General features: G+C 44.9%; 1 protein-coding gene across 2 annotated transcripts in view; it reads left to right on the forward strand.

The window, feature by feature from the left end:
• The window catches only part of FRMD3 (FERM domain containing 3), a 306,916-nt gene that overhangs the window by 212,428 nt on the left and 74,906 nt on the right, over positions 1-19,582 (forward strand). For both annotated transcript variants that reach the window (XM_040450325.1, XM_040450324.1), the window contains exons 7-10: positions 3,309-3,396; positions 5,196-5,284; positions 8,627-8,690; positions 9,826-9,914. In XM_040450325.1, the coding sequence (XP_040306259.1) occupies positions 3,309-3,396; positions 5,196-5,284; positions 8,627-8,690; positions 9,826-9,914 (330 nt within the window). The remainder of the gene's footprint in view (positions 1-3,308; positions 3,397-5,195; positions 5,285-8,626; positions 8,691-9,825; positions 9,915-19,582) is intronic.

Raw genomic sequence — 19,582 nt, forward strand, 5'->3', positions numbered from 1 at the left:
GTCTCCCTCTCTCTCTGCCCCTCCCCCGTTCATGCTCTGTCTCTCTCTGTCCCAAAAATAAATAAACGTTGAAAAAAAATTTTTTTAAATTTTATTGTTTATTGTTTTGTTGGAGTTTAAACCAAATTCTACATAGAAGTCCTTTTTGTTTGTTTGTTTTTTTTTTGCACCTGTTGCTGAAATCTTTTCCTGTACTAGGGCTTCCCATTTCACACCCTGGATGTGATCTCCCAGTGAGTAGAGGTCTTTGAGTTTAATGGCAGCCCCTCCTCTGGAGCTGTGTGGCACTGCACCTGCTTCCATCTGTGGTTGAGTGTTTGCAACTAGAAATCAGATGCCTGTCAGATTTACAAAGGACAGGAAAGTGGTCAGACCACCCAGGCGAGCAGAACCCATTCATTTTCCAATGTGAACTTCCAAATTACAACCTTTCATGGTTAACGTGTTCCCAGACTGAATAGAAAAGAGGGGTCTGCTTTAAAACCAAACTTGGATTTTAAGAATAAACACCATGTTCTTTATTCAGAGGTGCTGACAATGTAACCACTGGGGAGAATGGCCAGCTCTCAGGAGCGAGGAGGAGCTCTTATTAGTGTGGGACGGAGTAGAGCCCTTTCATGTCAAGCAGGATTATCCCCAGCAGAGCTAATGGCCTGGGCTACTTTGGCTCTGGCCCTGGGGTCCTGGTTCCCTTTGGCCTCCATCTGGGCCATTAGACTGAAGTTCTGCATTGAGGGCTACCAGATGCCGGATGGCTTAGCTCTGTGCTTTGCCCCTCGTCAGAGGGTGCTATGAGCCTCTGGGTGAGTGAGCGAGTGAGAATGTGTGGCAGGGAAGGAAATGGCATCCAATATTTGGATTTAATGACTTATTTTTCAGTGAAAGAGAAGCTATTACTACTGGAACTTGCACGAGAGCTATGGAGAAATACCTGCATGTTTTGAGAAAACTTTCCCCCAAATCCCTTTTCCCTTCCTCATCAATATAGTTGGTGACTTTTCTGAACCTATTGTTATGGTATCAGGAAGAGAAATAATTAACAGTGACTGTGACTTGAAAAGAATCAAAGAAAGATAGGAATTGTATTGAAAGGGCCAATACAGTGCTGATCAGGATGAATAAAGATGCTGTTTTTATATATATCATGGCAAAACTTTAGAACACTAAGACCAAAGAAGAGGAAAGCCTGAAAGGCTTTAGAAAGACTTTATTTTCTTAAAGCAGGTGTTTGAGTCAATCCCTCAGAAATATGTTCTGTAAAGGATGAATTAAAAATTATTTCTTCTTTGAAAAGAACACATATGGCTACCTTTTCTTCCCTCTCCAAGTCCCTATGGATAATAGAAAAAGTACTAGAAAGCAGATGCAGGAAAGTATACCATTTGTGGACCATTTTTGGATCAGAAGTCCTACAGTGTCTCTGGAAGACGGGAAATAGATGGAGCAAATTCAGGTTAAATACATATGTAGGGTAGGAGTGGTTCTGGGTGCTTCAGGCAACAGATACCCAGGTTGGCCATCATGGTGAGTGCAAAACTACATTTGGCACAGTTGGGAAGCTTTGACCTCTTTCTCTGGTTCCTCATGGGCAATAGCGGGGCTTGGGCTGGAAGTACCCTGTGTGTGAGCAACACTTGGAGAAACTACAACTTTCAGTTTAAAATCAAGTTACTAACACACACTCTTCCCAGATGGCATGCCCCACCACCCACTCCTTCCCTACAACCTCTAGAGGTCACTGCATTAAATAATATCAAATATAAAAACGAATGCCCATCCATGAATTGCCAAACACTTAAGGAAACCAACTCCGTGAATGAGAGATTCTGACTCAGTAAACCGAAGACCATCACCAAGAAAACAGCATTAACGGTGTAAACAGGATTGGATTTTAAAGGAAACCATGTGTTTTTTTTCCTCAGAGGAATAAAAGGAATTTATTGCATAAAATAAGAATAGGCAGCTATTTCCAGAGCCAATTAGATATTACATTGGAAATGCAATATTTATATTTAAAAAACTCATAAACGGGAATAAAAGCAAAATGCATGCAGCTGAAGAATAAATGAGCAAGTTGGAAGTTGGAATTAAGAAATGATAAAGAATGTACAAAAAGAATGATTTAGAGAATGAAACAAAGGTTATAAGGCATGGAGGATAGACCTAGGGGGTTCAATATCCATTTACTTTGGTCTCTCAAAGGTGAGAAGAGAAAGAAAAGAAATAAAAGTTGGTGAGGAAGGAGGTTGGGAAGAGATGAAAAGAAATAGCCAAAGAAAAATGAATCATTGGATTAAAAGTATCCCCACAGTGCTGATCATGATGAGTAAAGATACTCCTTAGACATATCATAGTGGAATTTCAGTCACTCAGGGTAAAGAGAAGATCTCAAAAGGCTTTAGGGAGAAGGTAGATGGCATACTGTTTTGATTTAGAGGCACGATGATTTAGTTGTCTTGATGGCTAGGGGAGGAAATACATCTATGGGGGGAAGCATGGGTGGAAATAGATTTAATATTACAATGTAATCTTAGGTTTTGGAAATAAAAACACATTCCTGTTGTTTTCTTTAGCAAACTCTACTTGGTTGTTAGGGTTACATATTTATCCTTAGGGAACGGTTTGGATTCTCGAAGATACATGTGGGATATTAACATTAGTCAAAGTGGAGTCTTTGGAATGCTGCACCATCCTGCTTTGGAATTTAGCCCCAAAAGGCTTTACAGCCATCTGTATTGCAGCCCCTTTCTCCCTTGCTGAGGCCAAGACCTTGTTTACCACCCTGGAGGACACTGCTAGGATTAGTGGCTGAGATTTCCTTTCAAAATCCAGAGCTTTCCAGTGGAATGGTTGACAGTTTGTCCCACCAGATGGCTTTGTTCAGGCTTGTTGGTAGGGTAACAGGATTGCCTGTATTTTACCCTGAGCAAAAAGGAATGGTATTTACCCTGTATAATCTTTTTAAGTGAGCAGGAAAGAACAGATGCTGACTTCTATTTCATATTAAGATTGAATTTGCAAGGCTTACTTATTGGTAACTTGATAATGTCGATTAACTGTACAGGTCACTGGAGTCCTCAGAGTACATGTAGGTTTATTATGAAACAATTAGCCAGGGAACATGAGCTTAGGTTTCTTAGCAAAGGGCTCTTCATGGTGAGAAATAGTGATCAGTCTTACTGATTACCATTTATGTAGGGATGTCTCTCTTTTTTTAGTTTAGGATATCACATTTTATTGAATGAAGGGATTCTATGTTTCTATAATCTTCTGTATTAACACCCTAAACTATTCTCGTGTGATTTTAGAGGCCAGAGCCCACCTGTTGCTGAATTTAACTTACTCCTGAAAGCTCACACTTTGGAAACCTATGGGGTGGACCCCCACCCATGCAAGGTGAGTGCCCCTCATAGCAGGCCAACATATAATGATTGTTTTGCCCACAAGAGAGTTAATTGGTATGCAGGATATTTCTACAGCCTGATCCATTGCCCCTAATTGGAAGGGACAACAGTAGGCTGCAGTGTCGTGTTCTGGTAGTTGATTTTCTCCATTTTAGCCTCCCAATAGCTTGCTAATTGCTATGTAGTGGCCAAGTTTTCCTCAATTAACACATATGATTCATCCATCTATCCATCAAGTGGATGATTCTACCCCTGAGAAGTTATGGGATCCCGACAGATTTTCAAGACCATTGTCAGCAACAACGAACTCTTGAAAATCGGGACGGTAGAAGAAAAAAAAGACTTAAGATTATATTCTGACATTAGGAATAATTGTTTTTCCTGTTTCCGTTGTTCGTATCGTTTGACAGTATTTTTCTTAAGCATGTATTAGAATCACTTGGGGTCCACCCCAGAGCTACTGAATCAGAATCTCTGGGGGTGCAGTGGGGGAATATGCTTTTTTAACAAGCCCCCAAGATGATGCACACATTTTCCAGAAATGGTCCGTGAAAGCAGCTTTCTTCTTTCCGTACCCTACACTAGCCACGCATCAACCAGACACTAACTAGAATCCTAAACTAAGCATTTATATCAGCCAGGCTCTTAAAGGTAAGTTCTTGAGTCCTACCGGAACATTTCTTTACCCATATGGTACCAGCTAACAGTGTTTGATAAAGTACTAGGTCAGGGGCGCCTGGGTGGCGCAGTCGGTTAAGTGTCCGACTTCAGCCAGGTCACGATCTCGCGGTCTATGAGTTCGAGCCCCGCGTCAGGCTCTGGGCTGATGGCTCAGAGCCTGGAGCCTGTTTCCGATTCTGTGTTTTCCTCTCTCTCTGCCCCTCCCCCGTTCATGCTCTGTCTCTCTCTGTCCCAAAAATAAATAAACGTTGAAAAAAAAAAATTAAAAAAAAAAAAGTACTAGGTCAATAGCTTTTAGTGCAGGCTGTTCATTAGAAGCACCTGGGTAGCTTCATCTACTTCTGCCGCCCAATCACCTCAGGATCTGTGGGGGTGCAGAGCAGGCTCTCCAGATGACTACAGCAGGTACTTGTTCACATTGGCATGGGCTTCTTGCTCTGCCCATGCAATTATTTTAGCGTACTGGCCAGGATCCTCTTCCTAGTAATGGTATAAATCAGTTTATTCCATTTAGCAAATTAGATTTAATCTACAATTTTGAGCCTCTCTGTTTGTTTTACTTGTTACTTGGAAATGGACTTGATTTTTGTTATTGTCTTTCCTTTGCCTTTAGTGATCTATGCTTAATTTTTCTGGTTGAGGCTAGAAGCAAAGTAGGCATTTCTGGACCTTTCTTTATGTTAAAATTGCCAGAAATATTATGTGGAATTGAATGAAGTTAAATTAGATATTCAGGGCTTTGGTTTCATAGCCTCTTTGGTTTTGGGGCTCTTGATGACTGAGAATAGTTTGCCCACATTACAGGGCAGATCTGAGCACTCAGGTGGCCCCAGGACACAGTTAGAAATAGACATAGTAGTTTGTGACTAATCTGTATTTTTCCAGGATGTTCCTGGAGAGGTAGAAGGAAAAAGCTACATATTCCCAGACCTTCCCTAGATTTTAGAAGTATTATCCTTGGAAGTCCCATCTAGAAACTTAGTTTATTGCTATAATCAATGGAATTAACCTGAAATTAACCCAGGAGGAAGATGAATGAGCATACCATTTATCATTTATTTTATATTTCTCAATCTAGATGTTTTTGTTTCTGTTTTTTTTTTTTTTCAGGATTCAACAGGCACAACAACATTTTTAGGATTCACTGCAGCAGGTTTTGTGGTATTTCAGGGAAATAAGAGAATCCATTTGATAAAATGGTAAGTACTTCTTTGGGAAACTGGCTTACCATTTTTCTTAATCTTGTTTTTCTTTCCCAGCCTTTGATTTGTTTGTTTGTTTGTTTGTTTGTTTGTTTGTTTGTAAATGTCTGGAGAAAGGGGAACCCCTTTGGGAATGTGTATTGGAAATGTCTGGTAGAATGCTTAGAATTCATTTCTTTGCTGTGGAGAGTCATTATGAAGGGATTATTCATCTATAAATAAAAGCCAATCTAGGTTGCCCTAGACCTCAGGAGACCTAGAGTGTGTCTTGGGCTCAGGAGCTCTGTCTCCAAAGAGAAAGTGTCCAGTGTTTCCTCACCAGTAGCTGCTGGTCTGGCCAGAGGGGTGACCCTAGGGTTGGTCAGGGCAGGGTAAAGGTGCAAGTTCACTTGAATAACTCAGGACCGTCTTCTGCTCACTTCTCTCCAATTGTCTTCTGTTAAATCCTTGTTGCAGACTCATCCTATGGTATCCAGTATATCAGTGAAGATGCTTTTGGCTCAAAGTAACAGAACTATCTCCTCACAGTGGCTTACAGATAAGAGGTTATGTCACATAGCAAAAGTTCCAGAGGTCAGGCATTTCCATGATCCTTTAACTTAACTACCTGACAACACCATGAAGGATCTGGGTCTCCCATTTTCTTCTCTGTCATCCCAGGGGAGTGGCTGTTGTCTCCAGGTTCATGCTCATAAGATGGCCACACATGCAACTCTGTTCATCCCATCTTCATACAGCAATACCCATTACCTGGAGGAGAGCACCCCTTCCATGTGTCTCCTATTAAAACAATGATCACTTTTTTAACAAAAACCCCTGTAGGAGACTTCCCATGTATCTAATAGGCTAGGATTAGGTTACACGCACCTACTTAAACCAATCCTTCTGAGAAGAGTGGGGACGCCATGACTGGGTTGGTCAAATCAAGACCCACCTCTTGCAGCTGAGAAGAGCATCATCTGTATGAACATGTCACCTTGAGTCACATCAGTACAGAAGTGGGAGGGTGGAGCAGGGTACATGACCAGCAGCACCTGCTGGGTTGAATCAGGGAGGAGGATGGTTTGGGCAAAGAGCGAGAAGGCTGAATGTATGTGGAATATTGTAAAGGCTCAGTGTTGTTCATACCTTCAGCCTGATTTGGTTTCTTCCCTGATGGCCCTTGAGAGGTTTGTCATCCCCATCCTGTCTCACTGGGTGGTGGGCTCACCCCTGTGGTCTGAAGTTGTTCTTGACGGGTCAGTGGGCATCCATCTTCAGTCTTGGGCTGGAAATGCTCTTATACTTACCTGAACCTTGGTTTCCAGGTTCTGTTACCTTCAGGATTCCTTCTAGCACCCGTTTATCGTATCAACACCCTCTCTTTGTGCACTGTCCTCCTGGCAGGGGGGCCCCCCCCCCCCCTCAAACCTTCTCTGCTGGGTTAGCTTTAGCCAGTTAATGTCCACTCCGCTCCTGCACCACTTTCTCTTCCTTATGACCAGCCCTCTCTTTCTGAGATCCCCAATTTCACCAATCTCTTCCTTGACCTCTTTATCATTGCCTTTTGTTCAGTTCCTACTTTCAGCTCCCCTCCTTGCCCACTTGTTCTCTTTTTCCACACTGAGCATTCTCAAAACTTACCTGTAATAAACCTCTTGGCTTTTCTGAATCTCTGTGTACTCATCCATAAGGTGGGAGTCAGTTATTTCTGGCTGCCTTCCAGGGAGGAGGGGAGATGGAGGAGAATCAGATGCAACAGTGTCATGAGTGGTGGGATTCATGAACTGTGACATTTTGTGTATGGGTAGCATGGTGGGGTGAATAGTTTTCTTCTCTGTGTTTTCCGCACGTTGTAAAGAAGGATATTTATTAATCACCCTTCAGGCCATTCCAGAATAAGCTCCCTAGGAATTCCTACTGACTTTGGGAAGCATGGAAAATTTGGGGAATTCTCCAATCCTACCCTAGGACCACAACCTGGATTGTCAGGTTTCTGAATGGCTTGAACTCTGAAGTAGATAGGGGAGAACCTGACAGGTGTCCAGGGCAGATTAATTGCAAGTCTCTGCCCTTTGGGCTTCTGTTTCTTCCTGGGTCCACAGAAGAATTGAGATGGACAATCCCCGGACCATTTGTTTCTGGGTTGTGCATCTTGGAGTTCATGGTGGGGTGCTTGATGTCTTCCCCACCCCTTTCCAGCCTCTAGTTAGGCACGTGTGTTTGGAACAGCTGTGGACATGTTTCTAAAACAAATTTGATTTCTACGTTAATCCTAGTTTTGTTTTGTTTTGTTTTTTTAACATCCATTGAACTCTGTCACTCTTGCAAATGCTCTCCTAAGTTTGAACCGCTTAATGTGACCACACTGTTCTTTTTCCCCCAGGAAAAGCACAGGGGCACATATCAGTCTCCTAGGAATTAGATCAAAGGAATAGAAATAGAATTGTCTCTTCTCTTTACATATATCTTCTCACCAAGGAGGTGACCTAGGGTCCCTGTTTCAGGCAGATTTTAACTGAGCAGCTCCTTAAGATAAAACCAGACAGGGGCGCCTGGGTGGCGCAGTCGGTTAAGCGTCCGACTTCAGCTAGGTCACCATCCCGCGGTCCGGGAGTTCGAGCCCCGCGTCAGGCTCTGGGCTGATGGCTCAGAGCCTGGAGCCTGTTTCCGATTCTGTGTCTCTCTCTCTCTCTGCCCCTCCCCCGTTCATGCTCTGTCTCTCTCTGTCCCAAAAATAAATAAACGTTGAAAAAAACAAATTTAAAAAAAAAAAAAAGATAAAACCAGACATCACTCTTCTGAGTACAATGTGTCAAGTTGTCCTCACAATTTTGAACATCTAAATCTCTAATAAAACTATTCTTTCATGAACAGAGAGAGCAGAAATGAAAATTTTGCAATGTCGTGTGTGTTCCTTGATGGATATGAAAGGGTGAGAGAGACAGATACTGTGAGTCCGTGTCGTTTCATTACCCGAACCTGAAATGATCACATTCTTCCTACCTTGCAAAGTGGGCTGGCCAGTTAATATTGTTTTGGTCGTTAATGTTCACGAAACCCCCAGAGCTCCTTGGAAGAAAGAGGCAGCTTGACTGTAAAAAATGGAATAAATAATTCTGAGCTGCCTCTGGATCCTCTCTTGGGAAGAAAATTGCTGTATAATTCACTTGGGGGCTTTTTGGTGCTCATTAGGCCTTCACTGATGATAAGATAATATCTTGTTTCATTGCAGTCTGCTTGGTATTTGTGAGTCAGCCAGATTCCTCTGGGAAACCCAGGTACCTTGGTTAGCTGCCAGGGTTGTTGTTTTTTGTTTTTTTTGTTTGCATCTCACCCAAAGAGATTTTCTTTTCTTAGGCCAGATGTCTGCAAATTGAAGTTTGAAGGGAAGACATTTTACGTGATTGGCACCCAGAAGGAGGTCAGATACTGCTTTTGAATTACCTGTAGTTGTGTGTGCGTGTGTGCATGCGTGTGAGCGAGACACAGGCATAAAATGTGCCTTTAGTGTTGTAGCCCCAGGGCACCACCGCTTTGAAATTTAATGATGCTAATGGAAGCTCTATGCTGAACATCTGAGAGGTAAACAGATAGTGGGTTTACACATTTAAAGACCAAAGTCAGTGAGCAATGCTGGACCATATACTGCTGTGTAAAAAAATATCCTTGGATAGACTTTGAGAAATCGAAAATGGAGCCTCCTCCTGAAACTAATATTACACTCTATGTTAACTAATTGGAATTTAAAATTAAAATAAAATAAAATGGAACCACCTCCTACCTCTGTAATCTGCCAAAATATAGATTTATGAAACAAGCAAAGAATACTTCCAAAGCTGGCTAATCAATGACTGCTGTCTACAGTTTCATGAATAGAGTCCATACTCCCCAGGAGTCTTCAAATAAAGAAGTTACCAGTTGTAGGTTGGGTTCATCAGGGAACACATTTGAGAGGAGGCCATTACAGAAACTTTGAGCCTCAGAGCTGGGTCTGGAAGTCTGCAGATTTTCTTAACCCTAGTTTTCAGTACAAGCACTGGTTATTCAAGGATGGCAAATAAATTTTTAAAGGAATCCAAGTCTGACCGAGAGGTGAGTGATTCCTGGAGTGTTGATAAGGATTGTGAGGCTGTTGTTTTTGTTAGAAACAGGGCCCAGATAGATTCATGATGTCTCCAAAGGGTGAGGGAAGGGGAGACACCATTTCAAAAACACTTTTATTTATTTATTTTTTTGTTTTAGAGAAAGAGAAAGTGCATGCAAGCAGGGGTAGGAAGGGGCAGAAGGAGAGAGAGAAAGAATCCTAAACAGGCTCTGTGCTCAGCATAGAGCCTGACATGGGGCTTGATCCCATAACCCTGGGATCATGACCTGAGCCGAAATCAAGAGTTGGATGCTCAACCAACTGAGCCACCCAGGTGCCCCAACAACACTTTTAAGACCATAGTAATGCATAAATTACTTTCAATTTGTTTAGTAGGTGGTGGGATGCAACATGAAAAACATAAACTATGTTTAACATGCCTGTTGTTGTCTTGTTTTGTCTTTTTTATTAGAAAAAAGCCATGTTGGCATTCCATACTTCAACACCAGCTGCCTGCAAACATCTTTGGAAGTGTGGGGTGGAGAACCAGGCCTTTTATAAGTGAGTAGCTTTTATTCATTGAATCACAGGTTTTAAAAGCATCCATGGAACCATTTATGTTTTGCAAATAGCTGCATAATCATTTCTTTTAATTCAGTCCTTTTTATTATATTAAAGGGAATTATAAGTGTAGTGCATTGTGCAGGCTGACTCCCAACCACTGTTGGCCCAACCAAGCCTGAGCTCCACTTTGGGTGATGCCCATAGAATTGCTGTGGGCTGCTTGTTTGTTTTTAGCATTGTTATTTCCATTCAACATGTCACAGAATCTGTTTTTGGTTGGGTGTCTCCCTCAGAAGCAGACCTTGAGAAGAGTTGAGTTCAAGTAGTTTCTTTAGGATGTGGTTTCTGGACATACCAGTAGGGAATTGGGGAAGAGAGATGGTACAGCAAACAATACAGGGCATATTGTTGAGCAGGTCACTCCTGAGGGCAGTTGTGCTCAGTCAGCTGTACTCTGAGGAACTCTATCATGCTGTAGAGCATCCCTCCGAGTTCTCCCACTGACCAACAAAGGACCCGGGCTGTTTGTCTACCAATTACCCATTCATTTTGGTGGAAGGCCACTTCAGAAGGCAGAGTTCATACTCTCTGGCTTACTCTGAATGTGGGCTGAATGTGCTCACACAACCAGAGGAGGAAAGCTTTGGCAGAGTCACAGGTGTTCGAAATAAGAAGCCTTCAGCCTACAGAGATGAGAGCCAAATGTTTGTGGGTAGAATGTTGTTGGAGCCTAGGATCATGGAAAGTCAGTACTGGACAGGACTTCAGAAACCACCCATAAAGCTCTCAGGTTTCAAAAGAGCTTCAAATCTGAGATCTTTCCACCGAGTTCCAGATTCTCCTCTTTGAGACACATTTGCTCATTGGAAGAATGGTGGTGATGGATGCAGGCAAGAGCCGGGCCAGCCCTGCCCAGGGTATCAGCACTGCTGGCCCCGGGAGCTCATTCAGGTGACCTTTTGCTCTGTCAGCCCCCAACCCCGAATTCTGCCGCCTGCTTTAGACACCTGTCTCTGAAGATGCTAAGTTTCTGGACCTCCTGGCTTTGGCTGACAAGGATCAGAATGATGGCTTGGACAATCTTTTTCAAATCCTTTTTTATCCACAGAGCTCTTTTCCTCAAGCAGATGTGTAGACAAACCCTAGTAGGCTTTAGAGAAAAACAGGTAAAAATAGAGAAGCTGTGGTTGTTGGCAGGGACCAGAGTTGGGACTGGGGACTGGAGACCTTTCACCCACTGCTCACTACTTCCCAGGAGCTTGGGTGACCAGTTGACAGTCCTGTATCCTGGGAGACCCCTCCGTCCCAGGCAGATCGTTTCAGAAGCATAGTATTGAAAGCCCTTGGATGAGATTAACTACACAATACTGTGAATGAGAACATGTATCAAGACCCTCCCACAACCATCTTCACCTCAAAGCATCAGTGGGTCTCTTGTGGTATTTGGGAACTGGTATATAAGGATACCTGATGGCCTCTGGAATCAGCATGTCCAAGTCTGTCTGTGCACATGACAGCTGGAGAGGAAGAGGCAGAGGGTTTGGGGCTCTGTGTCTAGTTGAGGCCTGCACATATTTTGTTGTTGTTTTAAATTATTTTAAAAATTGAGATCATGTACCACAAAATTCACTCTTTTAAAGTATACATTTAGTGATTTTTAGTATAATTCACAAAGTCACACAACCATCACCACTCTCTAATTCCAGAACATTTTTATCATCCCCCCCCCCCCCCCAGCCCTGAAAGAAACCTTGCATCCATTAATAGTCACTCCCCATTCCCCCGCTCTCCCTAGACCTTGGCAACTGCTGGTTTACTTTCTGTGCTTATGGATTCACCCATTCTGGACATTTATATAAACAGAATCAGAAGCTATGTGGCCTCTGGTGCCTGGCTTCTTTCACTTAAGGTAGTGTTTTCAAGGTTCATCCATGTTGCAGCATTTATCACTACTTCATTTCTTTCTATGCCTAAATACTCCATTATTTGGATAGATCACATTTTGTTTATCCACTCATCAGTTGATGGACATTTGGGTTGTTCGCTCTTGTATTATGAATAATGCTGCTAGGAATATCCATATAAAAGCTTTTCTACGGACAGTTCTTTTAGGTTCACACCTAGAAGTGGAGTTTTCGGATCACTGGGTAACTATGCAGAACGTTTTGAGAAACTGACAAACTATTTTTGGAGCCTAAGCTTTTGGGACTCTTCTGTTCCTCCTTTAATAAAATCATCTGGTTCCTGTCAAGGGATAATTTAAAGACATTTAGGGCCGCCTGGGTGGCGCAGTCGGTTAAGCATCTGACTTCAGCCAGGTCATGATCTCGTGGTCCGGGAGTTCGAGCCCCGCGTCAGGCTCTGGGCTGATGGCTCAGAGCCTGGAGCCTGTTTCCGATTCTGTGCCTCCCTCTCTCTCTGCCCCTCCCCCGTTCATGCTCTGTCTCTCTCTGTCCCAAAAAAAAAAAAAAAAAAAAAAAAGACATTTAGTTAGTCTGAATGAATCTTTTCTCATGATTGAGGGAGTTGGTAGATGGGAGTTTTGAGACAAAGCAAAACAAGATGCATCATGACCCATTTTACTGTAGATTTTTATGTACGTATCTGTACTAGATCAGATCTCTCTGAAGGGAGGAACTAGGTTCTATTTATCTTTGTATCTGCTAAAGATCCAATGTATTAAAAAAATGTTTCCTGGATCAATTGATAAGGCCTGATTCCTATCCTCGGGAGATTTGTATTTTGTGATAGAGACCAAGAGGGAAGTACAAATAAAATGCTGGAGGGGACCCCGAAAGAGGGGCGAGTCTGGCTGCTGGGGGAGCAAGGCGGTGAAAGGACATTCTGAGTAAGAGACCAAGGCAGGAAAGTGGAAGACACTGTGGAGGAGAAGTTACACAAGGCTGGAGTGGAGGGTGGATGAAGGAGACTGGGAGGAGATGATGGGGCAGGAACAGAGGGCTCAGCCATTGTGAGAGAGGCAGCAGAGGAGAGTTTGATGGCTGCTGGCCACACACAGTGTAGGGGGAGAGAGTAGGAAAGGGAAACACTCCATAGATAGACCTTTTAGAGGCACCTCAGTAAGCCCTTCTTGGGAGGGGTTTAGCATAGCTTTGAAGATCCTTAGTGAAATTCTAGGATCTCTAACAAAGAATAACTTAGGCCATTAATTGGTTCTTTTGCATACATATTGTTCTATCATGTGTGAGGGGATCTGCTGATGGATGGAGTCAAATAAAGGCAAAAACAGAATTGAAAAGAGGGGGAAGAAGGAGAAAAACCCTGCCAACTGGGGGGTTTGTTTTGCACATTTTAGGGTGTGCTCATTAGCTGGCAGCGAGGGAAGAGGTCAGTGTGGTAATCCTATCATTAGATGGGCCCACCAGGCACATCAGAGGAACCTCTCCCCGTCTTCTGTGGATGTTTCCAAAGACCCAGAGGCTTCAGTGGGCAGGACAAGTGGCACTGTACAGATCTTCCTTGACTTATGATGGGGCTACACCCTGATAAACTCATCCTACATTAAAAATACTATAAATCGGTGTGCCTGGGTGGCTCAGTCAGTTAAGTGTCCGACTTCAGCTCAGGTCACGATCTCGCGGTCTGTGAGTTCGAGCCCCCCGTCGGGCTCTGGGCTGATGGCTCAGAGCCTGGAGCCTGCTTCCGATTCTGTGTCTCCCTCTCTCTCTGCCCCTCCCCCATTCATGCTCTGTCTCTCTCTGTCTCAAAAATAAATAAACGTTAAAAAAAATTTTAAAAAATACTATAAATCAAACCATCATGTGTTGGGGACCTTCCAGAGGTGACGGAGTCCTTGCACCTGCACTTTGTTAGGTCAGGCTATCCCCATCTCCCTCATGAGGACATCTGATCCCTCATACTTGTACTTATCTGAGTTCTGTCGGAACCCTTTGTTCCTTCATTGTTCCATAACCATCCTTGTTCTTCAAGGAGAAGGAAAGATATCACCTGTTCTGACACAGCTGCGTGACCTCAGACAGGTCTGGCTTCCGCCTTCTCATCTGTACAATGGAGGGGACAGGGATTTGGGCGAGACTCGTTTGCCTCAGTGTGGTTGAGTGTTAATGAGCATGGGCTTTGGAAGTGAAAGGCTTGGCTTTGAGTCTTGATCTGTCACTTACTAGCAGCGTGGCCTGGAACAAAGCACTTAAACCCTGAGCCCCGACTTTGTTTTTGTTTAAAATGTGATCGGTGATACCTGCTGGGCAGTGCTTAGTCATACCAGGCACACTGACCATCCATGGGTGGTAGTCGCAGCAGTGACCACGACTACTTCCCCCTCCACTGATGACGAAAGATTTTTGAGCACCTGTTGGTTCAAGAGCCCAGGCCCGTTGACTCTGAAGGGTTCTAAATCTCTTAAGCTCAGGGGTGGGCACCTGCTTCTAGCTCTGTCCACTTGGCACTGCGTTGTAATGGTCTTTGCTGGCAAAGCAAGGCCCTGATTTCGTTTCCTGGGTTGGAGGTGGTTTGCTCCCTCCTTTCCTGCTTCACCTGCCCTGGGAACAGGGAGGGAGGCAGGTGACTGATGCCTAGGAATTCCCTAGTGTGCTTTTAAGACATGAATGTGCTGCTGCTAGTTGTCAGCTGGCCCAGAGCCACCCATCAGGTTTGAGAGCCCTGGCTCTGAGATCTGCTGCCTGGGAATGGAGCCCAGTGCAGAAACTCTGCTTTTCCCTCCTGCTCCAAACCCCAGGGGATCCCCAACACTGACAGCCACCATTTGAGCTTCCTTTCTGCAGTGTGTTTTCTAGGTGCCGCCGCTCCTGCGGTGCTGGTTCCCCGAGGGCACACGGGATGAGCTGAAGGGCTCGGGGGCTCAGGAGTTCCAGTCAATGAATCTGTCACATCTGCTTTATGCCATGCCCTGGGGACACTGTAGAGGCTCAACTGTAGACTGGGGACACTGTAGAGGCTCAACTGGGGACACTGTAGAGGGTGAACACTCTTCACCCTCAACTTTGTACAGGATTGTTTGCAGGGGCTAAAGGCAGTCCCTGACAAATTTCTTTCCCAGAATTTGGTACATATTTTGTCAGAGAAACAGCATTACATTTGGTGGGTAAGGACCCAGAGAGCTCCCTACACGAGTGCCTCTCACACTTCTGTGAGCATGTGAATTACCCGGAAATCCTGTCAGAATGTGGATTGTGATTTGCTAGATTGGGGTGGGGCATCAGAGTCCATATTTCTTTTTTTAGAGTGAAAAAGAGCATAAGTGGGGGAGAGGGGCAAAGGAAGAGAGACAGGGAGGGAGGGAGGGAGGGAGGGAGGGAGAGAATCTTCAGCAGGCTCTGCTTAGCACAGAGCCTGACACGGGGCTGGATCTCAGGACCCTGGGATCATAACCTGAGCCGAAACCAAGAGTCAGATGCTCAACTGACTGAGCCACCCAGGGGCCCCAAGAGTCCATGTTCCTCATCAGCTCCCTGGTGAGGCTGTGCTGCAGGCCCGTGGATCACACTTTGAGTAATAAGGTTCTAATCCAGTGGTTCTCAGAACTGACCTGCACATTAGAACCACCTGGGGAAGCTTTTAAAAACTACCAAGCTGTGGACCCACCCCCAAATCCAATTAAACCAGAATCCGGGTTCTCACAAAAACACGGACACAAATGTTCATATCATTATTCATCATAGCTACAATGCCCATCAACTGCTGAACAGATAAAAGAAAGAGGAATATCCACGCAATGGAGTATTGTTCAGCCATCCAGAGGAAAGTAGTGCTACGTGCCACAGCACGGATGGACCTGGAAAACATGAAGCTTGGGCACCTGGGGGGCTCAGTCGGTTAAGTGTCTGATTCTTGGTTTTGGCTCAGGTCATGATCTCACAGTTCATGAGTTTGAGCCCTGTGTCGGGCTCTATGTTGGCAGTGTAGAGCCTGCTTGGGAGTCTGTCTCCCTCTCTCTCTCTGCCCCTCCCCTGCTAGCACTCTCTCTCTCTTTCTCAAAAATAAATAAATAAACATTAAAAAAAAAAAAAAAAAAGAAAGAAAACATGAAGCTAAGTGGAAAGAAGCCAGGCATAAAAGGCCACACATTGTATGATGCTATCGGTATGAAATGTCAAGAATAGGCAAATCCTTACAGACGGAAAGTAGATTAGTGATTGCCTAGGACTGGGAGTGGAGAAGATGAGGGCAAGTAATGGGAGGCTGGTTCCTTCTGGGGTGATGAAAATATTTTATTTTTCTTAATTTTGTGAATTATATTAAAGACCACTGAAGTATATGATCTAAAAGGGTGAATTTTATGGTATGTGGATTATATCTCAATAAACTTATTTAAAAAATCAGAATCTGGGATGAGGGATCTAGATATTGGCAGAACTAAATCTTTCCCAGGCAGTGCTAATGCGCAGTTGAGGGTTAAATGCTCTAATCCAGTGATTCTCAAAGTAGGGTCTTTAGACCAGCATCAGCATTGCCTGGGAACTTGCCAGAAATTCAGATTCTTGGGCTGCACCCCAGACTTACTGAATCAGAAACTTGTGTTTTGAGAAGCTGCCAGGTGAATCTGATGTTCTCTGAAGTCTGAGAACCTGCATGGCTAATGCATTATTTTAAAAAATACAGACCTGGATTTGCAACCCGGTCTCTCCAGCTTCTATCATTTTACCATCATTCAATGAGTTAACCCCTCTGTGCCTCAGTTTCCTCCAATAAAAAGGTAGATTGCTTCCTCTTAGGAGAAAGCTATGAGGAATAACCAAATCAATGTTGTGAGACACTTTGGATGTTGCATGACCCATAGTAGGTGCTCAATAATAACCATGTATTGTTATGCCTGTAGTTACTCCAAAAGCTGTAAACCATGATAAAATGGGAAATTGTACTATTGATTCTACAGGTGACATCTTGGAGCACCACCCAGCATTTCCCCAGCACCTGAAGGAGCAGGCACCAGGGGAGGAGTCAGAGGGGGGCGAGGGGAGGTGCTCTTCTGCAGGGCTGCGCCGTGTGTCACATGATCCTATCACTTAGTGAGCACTTCATGCATTCCAGGTGCTATCTGCATGCATGGCACGTCTCACACATCTCGTGGTACCCCGTTTATTTATTTCACTTGTGAAAGTCTTTTTTTTCAGCTTTATTTATGTATTTTTAGAGAGAGAGTGCACGCAGGGGAGGGGCACAGAGAGGGAGAGAGAGAATCCCAAGCAGGCTTCGCAGTATCAGTGCAGAGCCCAATGTGGGGCTCGAACTCACAAACGGTGAGATCATGGCCTAAGCTGAAATCAAGAGCCAGACACTCAACCAACTGAGCCACCCAGGCACCCCAGGTACTCCATTGAAAGCACAGCTTCAGTGTCAGGACTGGGCAGAACCCCCTCATGTGGTGGGAAGGGATCTCTGGGTACAGTGGCTTCAGTTCTGGGGTGGTGGTGGTGGGGAGCTGTGGCCAGGCCACCATGTGGATACATAGTTGTTGTCAGGCCAGGTGTTGGTAAACTGGGGACTGTCCGGGTTTCTCTGTGAGATGTTTGAGAACAGTCTTCTGTAGCCTCTCTGCTGAGATTTTGATGGGGGAGCTGCAGATGGCAGGAGGGAGAGGGAAGACAGGAAAGAAGCCTGGAGGAGACAGAATTACTGTTTAGCCTTTGTGCATTCATTGCCTTCCGTGGGCAGACTTTTGCTCCGGGTTCGTTGTGGATGTGAGAGCCTGGTGAACTGAGCACCGGAACGTGTCTGCTAGTTAGAGCACGAAGGTTCTCTTATGCTTTCGGGGTGTTTGAAACAGTTCCCCAGAATCTGCATGGTTCAGAGGATTGGCTCTCGTGGTTCAATAGTGAGAAGGCAATGGAGAGGTTTGAGAGTGATATTAGGGAGGGAGGGAAACTATTACATAATGATCAGGAGCTTTCAAATCATTTGATCTTGCTTAACGCTCCTGAGAACACTATGAATGAAGCATTGTAATACCCTCCCCCTGCCCCTTAAAAAATTCATGGACAAATTGAGGCTTGGAAAAGCTGCAAAAGCAGGTAGGAGCCTTGGGCCTCTGCTCTTCCAGGTAAAACACCATCTTTTGGGTCATTCAAGGAGAATGTGGGGGCTCAGGGTTCTTAGGTGCAGGCGTACTGCCTTGGAATAACGGGGAGTATGATAAAAAATGCAGACCTGCTGAATGAGAATCTCTAGGGATGGAGCCTGAGCCACGGGGTTTTGACCCCTATTCCAGATGCTGCTGGGAACACCTGGAGACCTGTCCTGTAACCCAGCCTCCTTTCTTTCCCCCTGACCATCTCCCTCCAGTCGGGTGAGCGTCCAGCTTCGGCTCAGGTCGTGATCTTGAGGTTCTTGAGTTCAAGCCCCACATCCGGCTCACTGCCATCAGCAAAGAACCTGCTTCTGATTCTCTGTCCCCCTCTCTCTGCCACTCCCTCCCTCCCTCCCTCACTTGTGCTGTCTCAAAAATAAACATTTAAAAAGAAGAGATCTCAACCCAAACATGAGTGGGAGTCTGCCCGCACTTTTGGGAGGGTGGGGAATTGGCAGTAAACCTCTCAGGAGAGTGTCTCTGAGCAAAGGAAATGACAACAAATCCTCATCCAGGGCAGTCAGCCGCCAGAAAGCAGCCCACACCGGTTTCACTCCTCACATCCTGAGCAGGCAGCTCTTCACTTTCTCTGTGAAATGTGTCTTCTGAGTAGCTCTGAGGCCTCCCACCAAGAGGCCGCTCTGGTGTGAGACAGCAGCGGCCTCCTCCTAGGGCCTGCAAGAGCAGCTGAGGCCAAACCAGTGAAAAGCAGAGCCACCCCTCCCACTCCCCACGAGAGGCTCCCTGGAACTGCTGGGCTTGCCACAACCCTTTGAGCTTCTGGCATCTTCTAGAAACTGGGCACAGAGCTGCGTTCCTCTTTCTTTTCTTTTTTTAAAAATGTTTATTTTTAAGAGAGAGAGAGAGAGCGCACAGGCAGAGGAAGGGCAGAGGGAGAGGGGGAGACACAGAATCCAAAGCAGGCTCCAGGCTCTAAGCTGTCAGCGCAGAGCCTGACGCGGGGCTTGAACTCACGAACTGTGAGATCATGACCTGAGCCGAAGTGGGACGCTTAACCGACTGAACCACCCAGGTGCCCCAAGGCTCTTTTTCTTTCTTAATTAATGTTTTATTTACTTTTTTTGTGAGTGAGAGAGAGTGAGAAGGGGAGAGGGGCAGAAGGAGAGAGAAAATCTTAAGTGGGCTCCACGCTCAGTGTGGAGCCTAATGGGGGACTCCATCCCATGACCCTGGCATCCTGACTTGGGCCCCAAAATCAAGAGGCAGGTGCTCAACTGACTGAGCTACCAAGGTGTCCCGTTAATTAATGTTTTTTTGAAGTATAGTGGACATGATGTTTCATTAGTTTCAGGGGTTAAAAACTCCATTTAAGGTTCTTAACCTTCTTAGCCGACTGCCTTGCCCCAAGGATCCTTAGAACCTAGAACAACAATAAGAAACATTCTAAAAGCAGAAGCGTCTTTAAAAGTTTCTCGGCCCCCCTGCCTCTGAGGCTAGGGGAGCAACACCCTGTAGAGAAGATGGGGAGAAAGACATGAAGCCTTTTCTTAGGCTCCTGTAGGTAATGTGTCAGGCTCACAGCTCCTCGGGGCTGTGTGTGTGTGTGTGTGTGTGTGTGTGTGTGTGTGTGTGTGTGTGT

The sequence above is a fragment of the Herpailurus yagouaroundi genome, unplaced genomic scaffold, assembly GCF_014898765.1.
Source record: "Herpailurus yagouaroundi ecotype Mexico unplaced genomic scaffold, PumYag 201, whole genome shotgun sequence".
NCBI lineage: Eukaryota > Metazoa > Chordata > Mammalia > Carnivora > Felidae > Herpailurus > Herpailurus yagouaroundi.